Source organism: Babylonia areolata, chromosome 21 (genome assembly GCF_041734735.1).
Source record: "Babylonia areolata isolate BAREFJ2019XMU chromosome 21, ASM4173473v1, whole genome shotgun sequence".
NCBI lineage: Eukaryota > Metazoa > Mollusca > Gastropoda > Neogastropoda > Buccinidae > Babylonia > Babylonia areolata.
The window spans coordinates 13907588-13930844 of NC_134896.1; the positions used below are offsets into that span (position 1 = coordinate 13907588).

Genomic DNA, 23257 nt, shown 5'->3' on the forward strand with positions numbered 1-23257 from the left:
GTTTCATGACGTTGAAGACATTTGTGTGCATGGTAAATGGTTTTGATGAGTGGTTTGGCTCTCTTATTCCCTGTGTAATGGGATGAGTGAGTGTGTGTGTGTGTGTGTGTGTGTGTGTGTGTGTGTGTGTGTGTGTGTGTGTGTGCCTGTCTGTGTTTTTTTGTGTGTGGGTGCATGTGTGTGTATGTGCACGCGCGTGCACGTAAAAGAACCCATGGCAACAAAAGGGTTGTGCCTGTAAAAATTCTGTATAAAAATCCACTTTGATACAAATACATTTGAAGACAACAACAACAACAACAACAACACACACACACACACACACACACACACACACACACACACACACACACACACACATATGGGTGGCAATGTAGTGTGGGGACATACTCTCCCCGAGGAGAACAACCAGATGCTTTCAACACAGACAAATCTGTTGTGACAAAAATAATACAACACAACACAACACAACACAATGGCGTCTGTCTGTTTCTTTGTTTGATTGTTCACTCCAAGAGTTTGTTCTGCGTAAGTTCACGAACCACCCCCCATCCACACCCCCACACCCCCCAAAAAACGGTAGCAATATATTCATTATTCATACACTGGGAATGTAAGTGGGGGTAACAGATGTCAAGTGAGTATCATTTCGGATCTGATAAGAGTGTATTTGATTCTGCTGGCTCGTTCTCAATTTCATGTTAGTTCTGGACGCTGTGCAGGTGTTTTTGCTTGTTTGTTTTTTGTTTTTGTTTTTTGGTGTGGTTTTTTTGTGTTTTTTTTTTTTTGCAGTTTATCATTATTATTGTTGTTATCGATATCTTTGATGTGGGCTTCATGTTTGGTTGGATTGTAAGGATTGGGTAAACTGCGGGAGTTTGAAAACATGTAATCTTGGTGATACAGAAATTTGCTCGTCTGCACCTCCTTGATATGAACCCAGCTTGATATTTGCCCATTTAAACTAATGTTGCTTTTCTTTTAATCAATTAAAAGTTTGTACCGAACCCCAAATGCTTGTTCCTGAATCCCCAAAACTGATTATTATTCAGGTCGTTATGCATGCATTTTCAAAGTTGATGTGCACAATACTTATGGGAGGTTACTTTGAAGCGGTGCTTTAGATAAGAAATCAAGTTATTATGTTAGCTTCCTCTCAGACACAAAAAATTGTTTGGTCTTCAATGAACTGAATAACATTTATGAACATTTTTGATTTTCCCACCTTTTAATACACCAACTATGATTCGTTGCGGTTTGTTTACTGATTTCTCTTTGTCAATGGATCACCAAATATTTCAGTTTCTCTCCGAGGTGTGTGGTTGGGCGTGGGTGGGGTGGGAATCACACGTAAAGCCGTCACTTCCAGGACCGTTGTTTCGTGTTTGTTTGTTTGTATGTTTAACACACACACACACACACATATATATATATATATATATGTGTGTGTGTGTGCGTGTGTGTGCGCGCGCATTACGTATTGTACACGCATGCTGTCAGAGAGAATCAACACACGCACGGACGGGCACCAGCGGCACGACGTGCAATGAGTTTGTTCTTCACGTGTGGTTCATGACAACAATAAAAAAAATAATAAGAAGAAAAAGGAAGACAAGAACATGTAACGAGGAAAGAAAAGAAAACAGAGTGAAAAAAAAAGAATCTAGGGGGAAAAAAAGAATGACACAAATGAATATAAGACATTAGTTTAGAACAAAAAACTTATTTATTTTTCAACCCTGCAGCGCCAAACTCATCTCATACGTACTGAAGACCTCTAGCAAAGAAGCAAAACACATTCTGTCAAAATTGCTGTCAGATATAGGCTGCTTCCCTGAAAATCAAATTCACAATTACGGGAATTGTGGTTTGTTTCTTTCGGTGTCTGTCTGCATGTTTGGTTTGATATTGCCGCTGACTGTGCTTCGTCTGTTTTCCTGATTGTTTGGATTAACAGTATCATTAACGTTTTTGTTTGTTTGTTTGTTTGATAATGTGTTCTTTCTTTTAGCCCAGTCGATCAGACGATAATGTGTCCTCATTTGACAAAAGCCAATGGTTACATAAGCAACTGATGCTTGCCTGGTACACATAAATCGAACATGCAATCTCGTACAACGAGACTCTTTCATTTTAAATATTTCCGCTTAAAGACGAATATTGATTCGCATACAGTGACACGGGCGAAACTTCATACAGAGGGCGCGGGGGATGAGGGTGTGTGGGGGGGAATAAATGAACGAAATATGCTCGGTGTTGTCCCAGAAACCAGCCGATGCGTGTGATCCAACTAAAATAAATAGATCAGTGTTACAGTTCGGCATACCACCTGACGAGCGCACTTTTACTGCTCTGGAAATACCTCCGATGCTCTCCTAGCTGCCAGCCGGACAGGTTGATGTTGGACGAGGTGGGCATGCACAGGTAGACCCAGAAGGCCACCGCCGCCAGTTCATACTCGGATTCGTTGTGAGGCTGATCCCCCAGGATCCGAATCGCCTGAGCACTGGCGTCCTCGTCATTGCCGGTAGTGGAGACCCTGGCGTTGTCGGAGTTGAGGTACATCTCCCCTCCTTTCACGTCGAAGGTGATGCCAATGCGGAGGCGGGCCGCCTTGCGGATGGCGCTCTTGAGATTTCCTTTCATGCCCCAGGTGGCCGCGCCCGTGTTCTTGGTCTCCAGGATCTTGTGCCACTTGCGGGTGTCGACGTACCACTTGATGGTCTCCTTGGACATGATGGGGACGATGGGGACGGAGGTGTTCCTCACCAGGTACCCATAACTGCGCACAGTGCCCGTGGTGTGAGCCAGCTTAAACTGGTAGTTGGTGTCCGTCTTGAAGTCGAACTGGTCGAAGCCGTTGCCGCCCTTGTTGGACAGCATGTCGATGAGGTAGGCGGTGACGTGGCCGTTCTTGACGCGCACGAAGTTGGCCTCCATGGCGAAGTTGGACATGGCCACGCGGACACGGTGCCCGGACTGGATGGCCGCCGTCAGCATCTGCAGGGACCCGTCAGCCGCCTGCCCGTACTCGTCGTTGGTGTACACGTGCTCCCAGCAGGGGTCCACGAACCAGTTGAGCGACACGTAGTCGGAGCCACGCCCGCGGTTCACTTTCCCGCCCACCGCCCATCGCGAGCTGTCCCTGCGACCGTTGGTGCTCCAGGAGGAGAACCAGTTGTACGGGGTCTGCGTGTTGAAGACGATGTTGTTGCCGCTGTACTTCTGTGACAGGTGCATGTTGCTCTGACCCGACACGCGCCCGTCACGTGACCACGTGACCACTTGCAAGGGGAAGCCATACCCTCTGTCTGTCATCAGCGCGCGGATTTCCTTCCCGTCTTTGGCTGCACGTAACAGTTCCGTCTGAAGAACAGAGAGAGAGAAAAAAAAATGTTTGTTTTTTGGGTTGTTTTTTTTCGTTCACATGTAGCAAGCTTTCAAGCTATTTTGACACCTATCATCAGTGTGTCCAGTCTGTGGATGAACGCAACAGTTCTGCCTGAACGAAAAAGAGAGGGTGAAAAAAAAAAGAAGAAAAAAAGAAGCTTTTACGGACATTGACACGAAGGAAGTTTTTCAACACTGTATTACATTGTTGAGATTTATTCATTTTATGTGTATTTAGAAAATACAAATAAAATAAAGTAAATTTTTTGGGGTTTTTTTTTTCAAAAACCCGGCTCACTGTGAACGAAGTACAACAGGTATAGTTCCACTGGTATACAGACGCAAAACCAATTTCAAAGGAAACCTTGCGAATGCGCTTTGAAAAAAAAAAAAAAAAAAAAAAAAAAAAGCCTTGATAAGATATTTTAAGATCACAGCAGTAAAAGACGTGGCGTCAGTATGATCAACGCATGTGTGTCGTCATTGTAGGGCAGCTATCGATCCCTACGCGAAAGCAGCTTACATTTGGAACAGATCACGTGCCCTTTAAACAACAGTAAGCTACAATACTGTTTGCTCCAACAAAGGTACACAACTTCAAAAACATGCTGCCTAGCATTTCTTATCAGCCTGCATCTGGATAAATGTAAAAACAAAAAACAAAATGTAGAAACTTCTCGTGCGTGTGTGTGTGTGTGTGTGTGTGTGTGTGTGTGTGTGTGTGTGTGTGCTTGTGTGTGTGTGTGTGTGTGTGTGTGTGTGTGTGTGTTTGTGTGTTTGTGTGTGTGTCTGTGTCTGTGTCTGTATGTATCAACCTGTTGAAACTGATATCATTCTTTGCATTCTTCTTCTCCTCCTCATCGTCATCATCATTATCACCATCATCACCACCACCAGATAGCGAATGGGTTTCGATAAACACTCGAAATTGTTATCATGACTATGTTAAGTTTGACATCACATTTCGGTTGCAATCTCTAATGACTCCATGACTCATTGCGCTCACTGTTATTATTGTTGTACATATTATGTTGTTGTATCCCACCCATTAGAGGCAAAAATGGGCTTTTATGACTACACAACCATCCATTCATCCATCCATCTATTTATTTTGCCACACTTATTTCCTATAAACCACGCGACTGACTGGTTGGTGGTTGGTTAGCTAATTAATCAAATTTGTTTCTTTATTCATCTATTTATTCGTTATTTATCTAGTGTTTCAACTTTTTTGAATATGTTCAGTTTCAGTTTCTCAAGAAGGCGTCATTGCGTTCGGACAAATCCATATACGCTGCGCCACATCTGCTAAGCAGATGTCTGACCAGCAGCATAACCCAACACGCTTAACCCACTCAGTACGGCCAGTCCTCTCTTCTCCTCTACACATACCCCTCGGATGTCCTGTGGGTGTCTGAATGACTCAACCTTTAGCTTCCGTCGTCAGAATTGTGGTATTCTTTGTCAACATTCACCTCTTCAGTATAAGAGCCTTCCGCTTGCAATATTTTGATGATGGTAATTGGGGTGAAACGCTGTTAACGTCGTCTCTTTCGCCGTTCGTATGGAGAGAGTTAATCAGGCTTTGAGTGCATGCACATAATCATATCTGTGTACCTTTCAGAGAGGATTTCTTCGACATAATTTTGCCAGAGGACAACCTTTTGTTGCCGTGGGTTCTTTTTCAGTGCCCCAAGTGCGTGCTGCACACGGAACCTCAGTTTCTCGTCTCATCCGAATGACTAGACGTTCAGTTTGATTTTTTTCCAGTCACACTTGGGTGAGAAAGGGCGAGAGCGGGAATGGAACCCAGACCCCCACACGGACACTGTATCGTCAGATAAGAGTCTAAACCAGTGGAGTTAGTGGAGTGATGGCCTAGAGGTAACGCGTCCGCCTAGGAAGCGAGAGAATCTGAGGGCGCTGGTTCGAATCACGGTTCAGCCGCCGATATTTTCTCCCCCTCCACTAGACCTTGAGTGGTGGTCTGGACGCTAGTCATTCGGATGAGACGATAAACCGAGGTCCCGTGTGCAGCATGCGCTTAGCGCACGTAAAAGAACCCACGACAACAAAAGGGTTGTTCCTGGCAAAATTGTGTAGAAAAAAATCTACTTTGATAGGAAAAACAAATAAAACTGCACGCAGGAAAAAATACAACAACAACAACAACAAAAATGGGTGGCGCTGTAATATAGCGATGCACTCTCCCTAGGGAGAGCAGCCCGAATTTCACACAAAGGAATCTGGTGTGATAAAAAAAAATTAAAAAAAAGAAAGAAAGAAGAAGAATACCATTCTGCCACTTTCCTCCTCTCATACTTAACAATGTTAAGTGTTCTTAACTACGTTAGTGTAATGTTACAATATCTTTTTGAATGCTCAACCATGTTCACGTCTCTTTATCTCGTGTTTAAATTAATGCCACACGATGATTTCCCATTGACAGACAGTAAAGTCGACCTGACCTAACTCGACATTGGAAACTTACGCTGCGGCCGACGGTGGCCCCTCCGTCCAGGAAGTGCCCGTAGAAAGGCTTGTTGTTGAAGATGTCGGCCTGGATGTCCTTGGCGAACCAGGAGATGCGGACCTTCTGGGTGCTCTGGCCCAGGAAGCTGGGGCTCTCCACCAGGTACTGAGCGATGTGCACGTTGCCGGTCGTGCAGGGTAGGAAGTGGCGGTAGTGAGCGTTGGTGACGAACTCGCAGCCGCTCAGAGCCACGTGGTTGATGATCTCCGCGCAGATCTCCTCGCCTCGAATGTTGATGTTGTCCGGCGCTGCCAGACAAGGAGGGGCAATACGGCTATGATGAGATGAAGGAAATATAACTGTTATTAAAGGGGCGTGTGTTTGTAAACACCAATAACAACATCTCCTCACCTCCTCGATACGATTAAAGGTTAAAGATTAAAGATCCCTCAGGGCAATACGGCGACGATGACATGAAGGAAATAAAATTGTTATTAAAAGGGCGTGTTCTTGTAAACACCAATAACCACATCTTCTCACCTCCTCGATACAATTAAAGGTTAAAAATTAAAGATCCCTCAGGGCAATACGGCCATGATGACACGAAGGAAATAAAATTGACTGATTAAAGGAGACCTACCCAGATGCTGAAGTTTAATCAATAGGAGCTCTACCCTATGACAGGGCGCCCCGAAAGAATTATAGTTCGTGTCCAGGTGGTTCTTAAACCGTGATTCTCAGGTGGCGCCTTCTCACTGGGTAGAGCTGGTATTAAAAGGGGGTGCTTGAAAACACCAATAACAACCACATCTCCCCACCTCTTCGATACGATCAAAGGTTAAAGATTTTAGATCCCTTAGTCTTTCACGGCCATCGTGGCAGATAATTCACATCCACTGTGTAGATCAAGGGCAAGGCATGGGAAGGCGGGGCCTAGTCCTCTCCTTCCGCCGTTTTAATCTTCCTCAGTCGAAGTCAGGTACCCATTCAAGTACACCTGGGTGGACGGAGTCAAATGCCTTTCCCAACGACAGACCACCATGACGACACGGGCTCGAACCCTGATCAGTGGTGAATACTACATTCTGCCACGGTACCTCCGTGTCTGTGTGTAATGAAGCAGAACGGTCCCAGTTTCAGTTTCAAGAGGGTGTCAAAACGTGCGGCCTGACCCATATTTGCATAAAATCTTTTAACTCTCTCCATACGAACGGCGAAAGGGACGACGTTAACAGCGTTTCACCCCAATTACCATCATCAAAATATTGCAAGAGGAAGGCTCTTACACTGAAGAGGTGAATGTTGACAAAGAATACCACAATTCTGACGACGGAAGCTACAGGTTGGGTCATTCAGACACCCACTGGACATCCGAGGGGTCTGTGTAGAGGAGAAGAGAGGACTGGCCGTACTGAGTGAGTTTAAGTTAAACAAAGAGCAGATGCCTAACAACGCACAAACCCATCTCTCGGGTCAGGCCTTGACACAAACAAAACAAACAAAAGAACAGACAGCTTTGGATTTGAAACGTTTCGGACATTTACTTCCAATACGGGTTCAGGATTTACAACGGTTTGATTATTTCTTTATTCTTTCGTTCTTTCCTCTATTGCTTTCATAGGCAGTGAAGGTGTGAGTGGCACACCCCCTCCATCGCCCCCCACCCTCCTCCCCGCGGGCTCAGATTCCATTCAGTCATTCATTCATTCCCCCACACAGGTAGTGAAGATGTGGGTGGTGGTGGTCCCGGCGGAGTCATTCATCCATCCATCCATCCATCCCCATCACAGGCAACGGTGTGGGCAGTGGTGGTCCCGGCGGATTTAGATTTCATTCATTCAGTCAGTCATTCATCCATCCACTTCACAGGAAGTCAAGGTGTGGGTAGTGGTCCCGGTGGATTCACCCATCCATCCATCCATCCTTCCATCCACCCATCCTTCCATCCATCCCCCTCACAGACAGTGGTGGTCTGGGCGTATTCAGATTAAATTAAGTAAGTAAGTGCTTAAGTAAGTAAGAAAGTAAGTAATTATGTACTTAATTCATCCATCCATCCATCCATGTCCCTCACAGGCAGTGGTGGTGCCCGCGGATTCATTCATTCATCCATCAATACATCCATCCATCCACCCCACCCACCCCCATCCCCTCACTGACAACGAAGGTGTGTGTAGTGGTGGTCTGTGCGGATTCAGATATAATTAATTAAGTACTTAATTAAGTAAGAAAGTAAGTACTTAACGCATTCATTCAATAATCCATCCATCCATCAATGCCTCCCCCTCACAGGCCGTGAAGGTGCGGGTGGTGGTGGTACCGGTGGATTCATAATTAATTAATTAAGAAAGTAAGTAATTAAGTACTTAGTTCATTCATCCATTCATTCATCCGTCCAACCATCCATGCCCCCCCCCCCCTCATTGGCAGTGAAGGTGTGGGTGGTGGTCCCAGCGGGCTCAGATTTCATTCATCCATCCATCCATCCATCCATCCACCAATCCATCCATCCACCCTCCTCAGAGGCAGTGAAGGTGTGGGTGGTGGTCCCAGCAGGCTCAGATTTCATCCATCCATCCATCCATTCATCAATCCACCCACCAATCCACCCATCCACCAATCCATCCACCAATCCACCAATCCATCCACCCACCCATCCACCAATCCATCCATCCATCCACCCCCCTCACAGCCAGTGAGTGGTGGTCCCAGTGGGTTCAGATTGCATTCATCCATCCACCCATCCATCCATCCACCAATCCACCCATCCAACCCCCTCGCAGGCAGTGAAGGTGTGGGTGGTGGTCCGGCCAGCGGGCTCAGATTGCATTCATCCATCCACCCATCCACCAATCCACCCATCCACCAATCCATCCATCCACCCATCAGTGCCCCTCACAGGCAGTGAAGGTGTGGGTGGTGGTCCCGGCGGGCTCAAGCTGCATGTCGTGGAGGAGGATGCGCATGGAGGCTCCGCGAAGCACGGCGCTCTTCAGGTCCCGTTTCTCCCCGAACAGAGGCGTGCCCTGCTCGTCATGCTCGTAGATCTTCTCCCACTGACGGTCACACACAGCCGCTGGGGGGAAAAACAACAAAAACCAGAGGTGCAATATTGTTTTAACCAAGATGACTGGAAAGAACTGAATTTTTCCTATTTTTATGCCTAATCTGGTGTCAACTGACAAAGTATTTGCAGAGAAAATGTCAATGTTAAAGTTTACCACGGACACACACACACACACACATACACACACACACACACACAACCGAACACCGGGTTAAAACATAGACTCACTTTGTTTACACAAGTGAGTCAAAAACGGATTGTGGCGTTATTCTTATTGTTGCTTTGTTGTTGTTGTGGTGGTGGTGGTGGTGGTAGTGGTGGTGGTTACATTGGAAAAGATCAGATCAGATAAGATGTTATATGCTAAGCATAACACACCATGGCTTAACATAACATAGCATGACATAACAAAAGATAACTCCTTCACTGCTGGGCCTTGGCGGAATGATATCGTTTCATATCGCATCGAATCCGTTTGCCTGTGTTGTCGTTGTTTGTTTGTCTTCATTTTTGTCTGTCTGTCTGGTATCTGTCTATTCAGCCCCACATTACCCCCCCCTCTCACCGCCCCTAACTCCCCCCCCCCCCCCCCCCCCCCCCCCCCCCCCCCCCCCCCCCGCCCCTTGTGCCTTTCTTTCCATGTCTCCCACCCCCTCTTCCTTTCTCACTCCCTCTTTGACGTTACACACTTTTTGGGGGGAGGAGAGGGGTGCGGGGGTTTTCACTGCCTCTCTGTATCTCTCCCCCCCCCCCCCTTACTCCACCCCGCCTCACTCCTCTTTCCTGAGTTTTCAGCTACCCCCCACCCACGTTCCCCTCGCTGCTCGAAAGGGAAGATGGCTGTCGGAATGAGGAGCGGAAGCGGAAATACATTAGAGGCTATACAGCTAGCGAATGTGGACACGGTGTGTTTGGACGAGAAGGTGGACTCAAAGTACTAGGAACAACAATTATGAAATTAGTTTGTTTTATTCCTTTTTGCTCGGAATCTGATTCAAAGAGAGAGAAAAACAACAGAGTGACGTAATGAGCGAATAAGAATGAAGTTGGTGGTGTTGATGGTGGAGGGGGGCCGGGGGGGTTAAAAAAAATAACCTTGAATCGACGTCTACCCCCCCCCCCCCCCCCCCCCCCCCCTCACGCCCCCTCCCTCTCCATTCGACTCTCTCTCTCTCTGTCTGTCTGTCTATGGGCTTGTCTGAATGTCTGCTTGATGCTGTCCGTCTGCATGTCTTTCTGTTGGTCTGTATGTATGGAAAGATGAAAAATGAGTGTACCCGTTGACACATACGTACGTACACATGCATGCCCCCTCACGCACGCACACGGGCACACATATTCGCACACACATCTGGGCTTTGATAAAACCAGGTTTCATTATAGACTTATATACACTCACAGGCAGTGGCGTGCTCACACACACACACACACACACACACATATATATATATATATAGAGAGAGAGAGAGGTAGGCGGAGACAGAGAATGAAAATGACAACCGCCTTGCCGTATACATTTTGTCCAAAATAGGAATTTTAAATATAACACACACACACACACACACACACACACACACACACTGACACACACACATACACAAGAAAATCTACTTTGCTGTCGTCACAATCGTGACAAAGAAGCCCTCTCTTCATTTTAAATGCGTCTTCTGTCTTCCAAGAGGTTGGACGGTCGTGACAAGTGGCTTGCAATAACTCCCCAAAGACAAAAGAAGCGTTGTGTGTGCCGATGCTTGAAGCGTCCATGTCTACGTAGAAATGCGCCGTGACGTGTCTTTCTGGTCGGTCGTGTTGCTTATTTCGGTTTTGGCGAACTCCGCCGTGTGATGAGCGCAGTGTGGTGGGGATGAGGAATTCGAAAGGGGGAAGAGAGGGAGGAGGGGGGGGGGATGTGTGTATTTCATTGAATAGATAGTTGTACCAAATGCCTCAGCCTATCTTTGTCTCAGTGTCTCCGTCTGTCTGTCTGTGCTTTAGATGTCTGCTTGTTTGTTTGTTTGTTTCTCTCTCTGTCTCTCTCTCTCCGACAATTAAACCATTTGTGTCCTAGTGTCTCTCCGACTCTCTCAATCTGTCTTTGTCTCTGCCCAACCCCCCCTCCCCCCACCCCCCGCCCTCTTCATCATCCCTCTCCGTCTCTTTACAATCAATTGGGGGAAAAACGTAAGATCATGGCCGAGATATCAGTTTCTGTTTCACTTTCAAGGAGGCTGTAAAATAAACAAATATATAAATGAATAATAAATAAATAAATAAATAAATGAAAGGGAAAAAAACACCTACTTTGTGAAGTAAAGCCCGTGCATGTGGCAGAGCACAGAGCAGGAAGCAGCAGCAGCAGAATTACAAGTCGCGAGGCGAGCACGTGCAGCTGGTGTGTGGCGCCCATCGTCTGTGTCTTTTGTTAAAGGGCCTGCAAACAGACATTGGCGACACACAAAAAGTCCAGGTTAAAGGGAGTTCAATGATCAATGACCAATAAATCTACTTGCTGTTTTCAAATACAATTATGCCACTACAGTGTACATGTAAAGTTGAATGTCCCGTAGCCTTTTTGAGGCCATCGGGGCAATGAATTGACACCCACTGTGTTTCATAGGGTTCGGCATAGGAAGGCGGGGCCCAATCCTCTCCTTCCGCCGTTTTAACCTTCCCCCAGCCGAAGTCAGATATTCCTACCCATTAACACCTGGGCGGAGTGAGGAAAATCGGAGTAAAGTGCCTTTCCCAAGGACACAACACCAAGCCGAAACGGGGGATCGAACCCCGACCACTGGATCACAAGTCCAACGCCTTACCGATTCTGCCACTGCGTAGTACGCGTAGTGCAGGTCTACAGTTCATGTATTTCCACTTGAACACAGATGGACACAGGTCGTTTTCTTTTCAATCGCCAAAGACGTGGAACAAGCTCCCTTATAACCTCCGTCATTCTGATTCCCTCGCATCTTTTAAATCTCGTCTCAAAACTCACCTTTTCCCTCAGCAATAAGTTCAATTGTGGCAGGTCCACTTCCTTTGCGTTAGCTGTGCTTTGCTTGACTATGTGTGTATACATATGTATGTGTACATAACTACATGCATATATATGAATGTGTATTGTGTGTTTATGTAAGTTTGTGCCTGCCTATGTGTGCGTATGTGTTAGGGTAGCTGTTAGATACACATGTATGTTAAAATGTATGTATGCAGCGTGTGTGTGTGTGTGTGTGTGTGTGTGTAGTCACATTTTGGTGTGTGTATGTAACATAGATATGATGTATTATGTTAACAAAAGCGTTTTTGTAAAGCACCTAGAGCAGATTTCTGGATAGTGTGCTATATAAGTATCCATTATTATTACTGAAAAGATATTTCGAGGTGTCAAAAACGGGGTCGGGGTGGAAACGGGCTCGAACCCTGATCAGTGGTGAACACTACATCAAAAATCAAACGTCTAACCGATTCTGCCGACGGCGCCTCTGCTGCCATTAATCCATCTAAAGAAAACTGAGTAAGGTGGTCACTGGACTTAAGACTGGAAGAGAAGAAGAAGAAGAAGAGGATGAAGAAAAAGAAGAGAGAAAAAAAAAAGATAACGACGACAGGGAATGAGGAAAGAATGTGAACAAAGAGCAATTATTCATTTCACAAGGTTCACCAGTGTCAATCTGATGCCTACATCTTCCAGTGGGTCTTTTTGTTTATCGCTGTTCACCACATCATTGGAACATACAAAGTTGAAAACGATGAAGAAGAATGAGAAGACGACGGATAAAGGGGAAATAAAATCTAAAGGTAAAAAGACTCGAACCCCCCCCCCTCCCCACCCACCCCATCTCAACTCAACACAATTTCTCGTTCTCTCCTCGAGTTCCGTTTAAACCCCCATTCCATGAGAAAGTCCAGATAGATATACAGATATCCTGTCTGGTCTGTGAATGAGATGACTGAATTACCACCCATTCACATTATAGAAAGAGAGAAAGAAAAAAAATGCACTGCAACTCACCACTCCAACTCTTCCAAACAATCTCTCTCTCTCTCTCTCTCTCTCTCTCTCTCTCTCTCTCTCTCTCTCTCTCTCTCTCATTATACGTAGTTTTGCTATATATCTTTATAAAGCACTGCAGTTAAGAGAGACACTTATTTCTTAGATTCACTGATAGTTTGTTGTGAAAGACGTTGCGTTATTTATATTGCCAATTGCAATGACACATGTAAAGTTATGTTATTACCCCCTGTTCATATAGGGCTATGGCCTTAATTGAATAAACCATCTTGAATCTTGAAACTTGAAATTTGAATCTCTCTCTCTCTCTCTCTCTCTCTCTCTCTCTCTCACACACACACACACACACACACACACACACACACACACACACACACAGAGCTTTTATAACTAAGTTCAGCAAAGACGTCAGATGCATATGTGGAGAACATATATCTAGCAACCGTGTAATATTCGAATGTCAGAATCTAAGATGTTTTTTGACAGACTTCACCAAAAGTTCTTTTGAATGTGTTATTAACAATTCCAATATGTTATTTGTTGTTGCAGAAGGTTTGCTGCGTAGTCTTATAGGACATTTGTTATAGTTGTTATAGTTGTTTGATGTTGGCGTTTATAACGTTTCCATTTTCCCAAGCGTTGTCTCTCCCTATTCACCCTCCACACATACACACACTTTTACCCCTCCCCTTCCCACAACCCCTACCCCCACGTTTTTTTGTTGTTGTTTTTTTTTCGTCTAATATCACTTTAAGTGGAAAGACGTTAAACTGAAGACGACGACACACACACACAAGCAGAGAGAGAGAGAGGGGTGGGGGTGGGGAACAAACATGATAAAGTCTGCATACAAACGAAGGAGCGGATGGGGAAGACTGGAGATCTGTCTGCTCAGGTGTGAGATATATTCTGAGCGGTTGCAGAAATCAACGGACAAGGTATCCATCTCTGTCAAATCAACGACGTGACAGAGAACAGAAATAGAAGGGGCGGGGTTTGATCAGGATTATCAGGTCCACATAAATTTCGCTACCCCCCGTTTGGACACGTCAGCAGAATGCCAGGTCCACACTTTGTACTTGTAATATATGGATATGTGTATGCGTGACTTTTCTGCTTTTTTTTTTTTTTTTTTTTTTTTTTAAAGATCATGTGTGTGTGTGTGTGTGTGTGTGTTTTGGGGACAACCAAGGAGTAGGAGACATGATATCTATATTTCTTCTTTTTTTTTAAATGTTCTAAAAGGCAGTTATTGACTGCTGATGGCAGGAGTCGAATGATCACATCCAAAACAGAAATCAATCTGTTTTTTATTTTTATTATTCTTTTTTTTTTTAACACAAAACGTGAACTCAGTGTTTGTCTTTCTTGCCCTGTATTTCTGGGTGTAAAAGAAGCATGCATATTGTTAATCTATTACCCCCCGTTAAAAAAAAAATGTCTTGTCTTATCTCTCTGTCACTGTGTCTTGTCTAGCGCGATTTGGTCTCTATTTGCACGATTTGCTCTTAATAGCAAGAAGCATAGCCAACACCACACTCACATATGTACAGAGGAGATAGAGACAGGAGTGGTGTGGTAAGATGGAAAACTGAACGAGTTAATATCTTGTCTGGTCGCTGAAATCACTAAACGGTCTTTTTTTTCAGTGATCTTTAAACAAAATTCTCTGTCCATGTGTTTGACTGCTTTTTGAACAGTTTGAAACAGGTGTGCGCTATAGCTTTTGTTTACTTCAGAAATCTCTCATTTCAAATGAATTTAACTTTTGTTCCCTTTTCAAAGTATTCACCTCAAAATAAGAATTAAATCATACTGTCTAAGCTATTTTTTGTATGTTTGCATATTCATTTGCAGGAAAAGAAATCGTATGATATGGAATTACTCTGCTGTGAAATTCGTGTGTCGTTTAGGTCGCATGTAATTTTAGTGCCTCTTATCGATGGGAAAATATTTTCGAGAGGCAGAGCACATGTTTTTTTGCTAAATGGATAAAGTCTGTTTTGTGAAATAAGGCTCACTTGGATACTTCTCATCAGCCCACAACCCACACTTGTTGTTTTTTGTTGTTGTTTTGTGTTGTTATTGTTCACAACCTACAGCCTACAAAGATGTTCACTTTCCAGTGTATTATTATTGTTGTTACTATGTTAGTATTAATATTATCATTAATATTATTATTGTTGTTGTCGTCGGTGGTAGTTACGGTAATAGTAGTTTGTTTTCTTTTGTGTGTGTTTTTGATGTTGTTTTTCTTGTTTAGTTTAGTTTTGTCTTGCATTTCAACTCTTTCTTTTCATTGTCAAAGGATGTGTGTATTTTCGGCATTGCGTTTGTGTATTGCTTGTTACATATGAACGAGCACGATATAAGCTCAGGCTTGTTGTTGCTCAAGTTTTCTTAATTGAACGCTGTATTTCACCTGGTTTCTTGACATTAAAAATATTTAAACCAACTTACAGCCCTCAGTTATTTCACACACACAGTTTTTTTTAAGACTCGCTTGACACTTCTTATCAAAATGAGTTTTATTTTACAAACTACAGTGGGGGTTTTTTGTTTTGTTTTTTGTAGTTGTTATATCTTAACACTCTCCACTATAATCAAATATTAGCCCAGATAGTCGGGACAGCAGTTGCCTCCTCTGCTGTTCTGATGGTCATAGTCGAACTATCATGCCTTTTTTTCTTTTTCTTTTTTTTAAACAGATTTTCCTCAATTGTTAGATTTTATAGACTCAGCAGCCAACTTTTGTTTTATCGCTCAGTAGATATGGCATAACTTTCGCCTTGCAGATTAGACTCGTCAGATGTTCTGCTAAGTGAGGCAGTGACTATAGTCACTCTCTCCCCCCCCCCACAATAATAGACCGAGAGACACCACATAAATTAACTCTCTCCTTACGAACGGCGAAAGAGAAGATGTTAACAGCGTTTCACCCCAATTACCACCATCAAAATATTGCAAGCGGAAGGCTCTTATACTGAAGAGGTGAATGTTGACAAAGAATACCACAATTCTGACGACGGAAGCTAAAGGTTGGGTCATCGAGACACCCACTGGACATCCGAGGGGTCTGTGTATTGGAGAAGAGAGGACTGGCCGTACTGAGTGAGTTAAGTCTGTTGGTTTTCCACGGGAGAAAAGAAAAATCACGATCCACTGACATCGGCAAGCTAGCTGCCTGTGACAAAAGGGTGACAGTGAGAGGTATTATTGGGACAGACAGGACAGAGACATTATTGTTCTCCAAAAGTTAACGTGGGCAAAAGTACTTGTTGCTGTAGCTGTTTGGTTTTATCCATGACAAGTCACAAACACACCATCCCCTTCCCCCACACCAACACCCACTCCCACAAATCCTCAAATTTTATATGTTTTTTTGCGTACGCAAAGGACGTACGAGTGAGGCCAGAATATGCGACGGTTTAATGTGGATGGCTCGAGACATTCTTTCTAGAACACTCCACTCCGACCCCCCCCCCCCCCCCCCCCCCCTTACATCCTGCCCTCCCTCCCCACCCACCCGGCCCTCTCCTGACCCCCATCCGAATTCACGTCACTCCCCCAACCCTCCTTCCTAATCCCAACACCTTTTCCTTTTACCCCTCTTTGTACCCCTCTCCTTCCGCCCTGCACCTCCCCCCCCACCCCACCCCCCTACAACACCCACCTTCTGGCCCAGCACGTGAAACAAATGCTGCAGTGTCTTGCTCCGCATGTTGTATTTTGCTGTCTCACTTCCCGCTTAGCGCTCTCCCCCCCCCCAACCCCCCGCCCCCCCCACCCCCACCCCCCCACTACCATGTCTGATTTATGAAGGCTAAGCCAGAGGGAACAAGACCCGGCACTGACCAGGTTTCACGCACACTCCATTTTTTTCGTGACAAGAGAGTTGAAAACGCCTGGAGAATTTGTGAATTCCGTGTGTGTGTGTGTGTGTGTGTGTGCGTGTGCGTGCATGCGTGCCTGCGTGTTTGTGTGTGTGTGTGTGTTTGTGTGTGTAACAGACACGTATCGTAGCGCCGTAGCCGAATCGGTAAAGCGATGGACTTCTGCTGATGCAGTTATCATGCAGTTTTCGATGCTCCGTTTTAGCACGGTGTTATGTTTAGGCCCAACACTCGGCTTATATCACAGATTGACATAAGTTTACATTTGGGCCAACAGCAAAGTGAGAGCTGTATTATCAATGGTTTCTCCAGTCAATGGGAAACAATTTACAGCTTAGTCTTTTGTGAAGGACTATGACTCTCAAACTAGGAGGCAAAATTGCACTGGTTCTTAGTGCTGCAGCCTTGTGGGCTAGTTGGCCTTTGGGAACCATCCCAACGCCGACTGTCCTAAAATCCTCTTGGCCGAGAGAGTGGGGATGTACGCAAATAGTCGGAACAGCAGTTACCTCCTCTGCTGTTCTGATGGTCATAGTCGGACACGACTGACTATCATATATATGTCCTTAGGAGAAGCGCTTTCTTCCGATTCTCCTCACTCTGACCGTCCGAAGCGAATACCTTTCCCGACTTCCCTTGGGGAATGTTAAAACGACGGAAAGAGACGACTGAAAGACACTTTTCCCGTGTTTTTCTGTGACTGTCAGGCATCTACTTAGCAGATGTGGTGTAGCGTATGTGGATTTGTCCGAGCGCAGTGACGCCTCCTTGAGTAACTAAACTGAACTGTAACTGTACCAACTTAAATATTCATTCCGAATTCCACCCTCCATCTACTCACGTTCCCCAAACTCACCATTCACTCCCTTCCACTCCCAAAGCCGAACACTTAACTCACTCAGTGCGGCCAGTCCTCTCTTCTCCTCTACACAGACCCCTCGGATATCCAGTGGGTGTCTGAATGACCCAACCTTTAGCTTCCGTCGTAAGAATTGTGGTATTCTTTGTCAACATTCACCTCTTCAGTATAAGAGCCTTCCTCTTGCAATATTTTGATGATGGTAATTGGGGTGAAACGCTGTTAACGTCGTCTCTTTCGCCGTTCGTATGGAGAGAGTTGACGGTAAAAAGATCGATACTCTTAACCCTTTCACCGCCAGTCAGTTTAGAGTGCAAATTAACCTTGTGCAGGAACCACAGAAGAGATGGTGTCTAAGAATAGCTGGGGATTCCCCTGTGATGTGTAGAAAAAAAAAAGGCCAATCCTACCACTGAAAATTAAGAGCATTAGGTTAATGCACAAAAGGCCCATCAACTAATTGCATTTCAGTGACATGGGTGCTTTACCTAGCCGGTGCCGAAATGCGACCATGGCGGTGAAAGGGTTAACAACATGTCTACAATCACCAGTATGTGTGACCGGAAATCAAATAAAATCCATCATCGTCTAAGTTGTATCTTATTTTTGTGCGCATAGAGTTGACTTCATCAAGATTTTGCGCCTTATAAATATTAGTAGTAGTGGTGGTAGTATTTTTATATATTTATCTATTATTTTTTATTTATTTTATCTTATTTTTTATTTTTATTTTTATTTTTTTCTCAAGGCCTGATTAAGCGCGTTGGGTTACGCTGCTGGTCAGGCATCTGCTTGGCAGATGTGGTTTAGCGTATATGGATTTGACCGAACGCAGTGACGCCTCCTTGAGCTACTGATACTGATACATTATCTTGCAACTTGGACTGGGTCACGCCTTTTCTGTACCACATCCCTAATGACAGCGACAATGGTGACCACTGTTCCGATTGCCGCAAAAGGCTATGGGAGATTTTACCTTTGAAACTTTTTGACGTATCGTAGAGGTGGGGAGTTTTTGTTGTTGTTGTTGTTGTTGTTGTATCAAACAAAGAACCTTTAACAGTTTCATTTCTTATATCTAATTGTGTCCGTCTGCCCGCTCCCCCTACTCCATCCCCTCTTCTCCAACCCCCCCCCCCCCCCCCGCCCCCACCACATACACACACACACCCTTCCTCACCCCTCCGTCCCCCCCACCCCCTCACTTCCCACTCCTCCGAAACCTGGCTCAGAGCCAGAGCAGACACGTGACCAGCGAGGGGGTGAGGGTGGGGCTGGGAAGGGGGAGGGTGGGGAGGGGGAGGAGGAGGACTGCGGAGCGACGGAGGAGAAGATAGGAAAATTATCATATGTTTATCATCAGATGGTTGATGATTATGATTGTGTTTAATTTGTTAGTGAATTTCGTTATTTGGTTTGTTTTATTTATTGGTTTTCTTTTCTTTTTTCTTTTTTTTCCCTTTTTTTCTTCCTATTTATTGAGTGACGTTGGTGGTAGGGTTGTATGAACAGGAACGGGGGGTTCTGCAAATCTGCATTGTTCATTTAACAGATTCTCTTTTCCAGTGATTTTGAACCATGATATTCCAGACGCATTTGCCAAGGAAACTGGTTGATTCCCCACACCCCCGTCTGTCTGTCTTTCTGTCAGTCTGTCAGTCTGTCTGTCTGTCTCTTCCTCTCTCACGTGTGAGCGCGTGCTCTTTCTCTGTGCACAACAACCATTTTATATCTTTATACATTTCTCTCTCTCTCTCTCTCTCTCTCTCTCTCTCTCTCACGCACACACACACACACACACACACACACACACACACACACAAACACACACACACACACACACACACACACACACACACACACACACGCGGGTATGGGCTACGCGCGCGCGAGCGAGTGTCTGCGTGCGTGCGCGCGCGCGCGCGTGTGTGTGTGTGTGTGTGTGTTTCTAATTCGGAACCATGACGTCCTACACACAAGCCTGGGTTTGAGGATTTCTGTGGCTTCCGTGTGATCTGACAGGCTTCACGCAGATGATATATTTCCTTTTGTTGTCCCCATAATTCTCTTTCGAAAGAGATTTACCCATATTTTGTGAGTCACACCACACACACACGTGCGCGCGTGCGCGCCCGCACACACACACACACACACACACACACACACACACACGCCTATATATTTGTATATACATATATGTGTTCATATAACATGTTCTCTCTCTCTCTCCCTCTCTCTCTCTCTCTTTGTGTTCGTGTGTGTGTGTATGTGTGTGCGTGCGTGCGTGTGTGTGTGTGTGTGTGTGTGTGTGTGTGTGTGTGCTGTATTTAGGTAGTTTTTTCTTGATGACATTTAATCTGTCCAGTCTTATACAGTACAGTACAGTCTTATACAGTATAATATAGTACAACACAGCACTGTGTTGTGTAGTTCCGCTCAGTACATAATTCTCTTCTTTAGAAAAACAAATGACCCTCCGTCCCTTGCCTCCCACCTCCACCCCCAGTAAATATTTGCGCGTTCTCGCCTCTCCTCTCTCTCTCTCTCTCTCTTTCACCATAAATACATACAGGTTGGTGACCTTACATAACAGTCATTTCAGTTATTGAGTTTCTCTCTCTCTCTCTCTCTCTCTCTCTCTCTCTCTTCGGTCGCAGTCTAACATCAAAATCTTTGAGTCCTTGAGTCTTTCCTCCTCCTCCTCCTCCTCCTTCTTCTTTTTCTTCTTCTTCTTCCCTCTCTCCCTTCCTCAAGTTCTACCTACTCGGTCCCCATCACTATATATCTCATGTCCTCGCTTTCCCCCTCACATTCATTCCTCTCTCTCCCTCTCTCTGTTGACTGGCATTTTGATATAACTACCAAACACTGGTTTTCTCTTTGTGGTTCATTCAAGTCTTCGCTTTCTATTAGTTCATATTTGGTGGAAAATACGTTACGTTAAGGTGCGTAATGCATTAACACGGTTTAGACTTAAGTGTCTTCCCTGTGAAACCTCACCGCTTGCGTTACTGTTAAAATGCTCCGTTCTTTCTCTGATACTCGACTTCTCAGGATACCTCACGTCAGAAGTAAGACCTATGGACACAGATCGTTTTCTTTTCAATCGTCAAAGACGTGGAACAAGCTCCCTGATGACCTCCGTCATTCTGATTCCATCGCATCTTTTAAATCTCGTCTCAAATCTCACCTTTTCCCGCAGCAATAAGTTCAATTGTGGCAGGTCCACTTCCTTTGCGTTAGCTGTGCTTGACTATGTGTGTATACATATGTATGTGTACATAACTACATGCATGTATATGAATGTGTATTGTGTGTGCGTGTGTTTATGTAAGTTTGTGCCTGCCTATGTGTGCGTATGTGATAGGGTAGCTGTTAGATGCACATGTATGTCAATATGTATGCATGCATTTTGTGTCTGTGTGCGTATGTGTGTGTGTGTGTGTGTGTGTGTGTGTGTGTGGTGGTGGTGGTGGTGGTGTGTGTGTGTGTGTGTGTGTGTGTGTGTGTGTGTGTGTGTGTGTGTGTGTGTGTGTGTGTGTAGTCACATTTTGGTGTGTGTATGTAACATGATGTAATGTTTTATGTTAGCAAAAGCGTTTTTGTACAGCACCTAGAGCAGATATCTGGATAGTGTGCTACATAAGTATCCATTATTATTATTATTATTATTATTAATGTTTCGTTGGATAGTTTGAACTGCCCGTTTTATTGTTCCGTTCAAGAAACAGAAGTCCATCTTATACCGGTTTGTCCAAAATATAAAGAATTTAGAGACAAATACATACTTTCAAAATTCTGTAATATAATCCATCATGTTTCAAATTATCCTTCTTGCTGCAAACGAAAACAGTACAGTCATGACAACCTGGCTGTGTTCATTTATAAAACATTACAAATGAGACGATCATCAACCTGTCAGTATGCTTTCAATACTTTTGCTTTAGTGCCTTGCTTTAGTGTTTGATTGGTATGTTGTTTTCGTTGCCAAAATATTTTGCTTGTCTGGAACCAACTGACAGCAAATGTAACAACTCTTCTTCTTCTTCTTTTCTTCTTCTTCTTCTTCGTTCGTGGGCTGCAACTCCCACGTTCACTCGTATGAATACAAGTGGGCTTTTACGTGTATGACCGTTTTTACCCCGCCATGTAGGCAGCCATACTCCGTTATCGGGGGTGTGCATGCTGGGTATGTTCTTGTTTCCATAACCCACCGAACGCTGACATGGATTATAGGATCTTTAACGTGCGTATTTTATCTTCTGCTTGCGTATACACACGAAGGGAGTTCAGGCACTAGCAGGTCTGCACATATGTTGACCTGGGAGATCGGGAAAAAATCTCCACCCTTTACCCACCGGGCGCCGTTACCGAGATTCGAACCCCGGACCCTCAGATTGAAAGTCCAACGCTTTAACCACTCGGCTACTGCGCCCGTCTAACAACTCAACCTCTCTTGATATGGGCTAAAGGCCTGATCAGTTAACGTTCGAATTCGTATTCGTATTGTTGTCTATTCTTTGATGTATCAATGTGTGTCTCCTTGTCTTCCGGTTTCTTTCTGTCTGCAAGCATGCGTGTGCACACACACAGAGGAGATAATAGGATAGGACAGAAATGAGAGAGAGAGAAATAGGGGGATAAGAAGAGAGAGAGAGAGAGAAATAGGGGGATAAGAAGAAAGAGAGAGAGAGTGTGTGTGTGTGTGTGTGCGTGTGTGCTGATATCAGCAGTTATTGCAGCTGCTTTAAGTACTAAAAGGCCCTCTTACTACTGCTGCTGTTACTGTTGTCATTAGTACCACTGCCGTTGCCTTCAAGGAAAAAAAACCAAAAACGACAACACTTATTGTTAATTAAATAGTGCTACTAATATTGTCACTGCATCTACAAAACCAATAAAAACTATCTTCCACCGATTGAAAGGCTCTGAAGAGAGAACAAAACTGATGAAAAAAAAGAAAAGAAAAAAGACATGGCTATAATTCTATAAGACATCGCAGGAATATATATATATATATATATATATATATATATATATATATATATATATATATAAAAGACGTTTCCTCACGGAAAATACGTTCCCACTTCTCACAACCTTTTCAGGTAGCCGCAGCGAGGGAGTGTTTGGGGGATGGGGTGGAGAGGGGGGGGGGGGGACTTTTTACCGGTTATTTTTTTCCACTCGTAACTGGTCTACGTTTCAATGTGAATGCATGAATTTTTTCCCCATACTCTTTATGGTTATAATGCTGTTGTTGGATTTTTCTCGGATCTTAAATCTTTCACCAAGACTCAAGACTGTTTACTGGCTTTGAAACAGAAGAAGAATAATTTCAATAATTTATTTTGATTATCAATGTGCAATCACAAACGTATAATTTCTCATAATTCTCCTATATCTAAAGCGAAGGATTACCAGCTTCGTGGGACGAACACAGAACATTCGACCTGTCATGGTCTTTACACGTATACAATCAACTTAATACAAAATCTTACTTCAGCGTGGCAGGCCTACATTGGGCTGCTCAGAAAATAAGCAGAGCCACACATTCAACCATTTA

The 23257-nt window shown here is 44.4% G+C and overlaps 1 protein-coding gene across 1 annotated transcript in view; it reads right to left on the reverse strand.

Annotated features, from left to right (window-relative positions):
- Positions 1-1707: 1707 nt before the first annotated feature.
- Positions 1708-23257, reverse strand: part of LOC143295907 (uncharacterized) — a 32250-nt gene continuing 10700 nt past the window's right edge. Inside the window, exons 2-5 of the mRNA XM_076607590.1 lie at positions 11232-11361; positions 8763-8939; positions 5882-6171; positions 1708-3366 (exon numbers count right to left, since the gene is read on the reverse strand). Of these exons, the coding sequence (XP_076463705.1) occupies positions 2311-3366; positions 5882-6171; positions 8763-8939; positions 11232-11337 (1629 nt within the window). The 5' untranslated portion in view covers positions 11338-11361 and the 3' untranslated portion in view covers positions 1708-2310. The remainder of the gene's footprint in view (positions 3367-5881; positions 6172-8762; positions 8940-11231; positions 11362-23257) is intronic.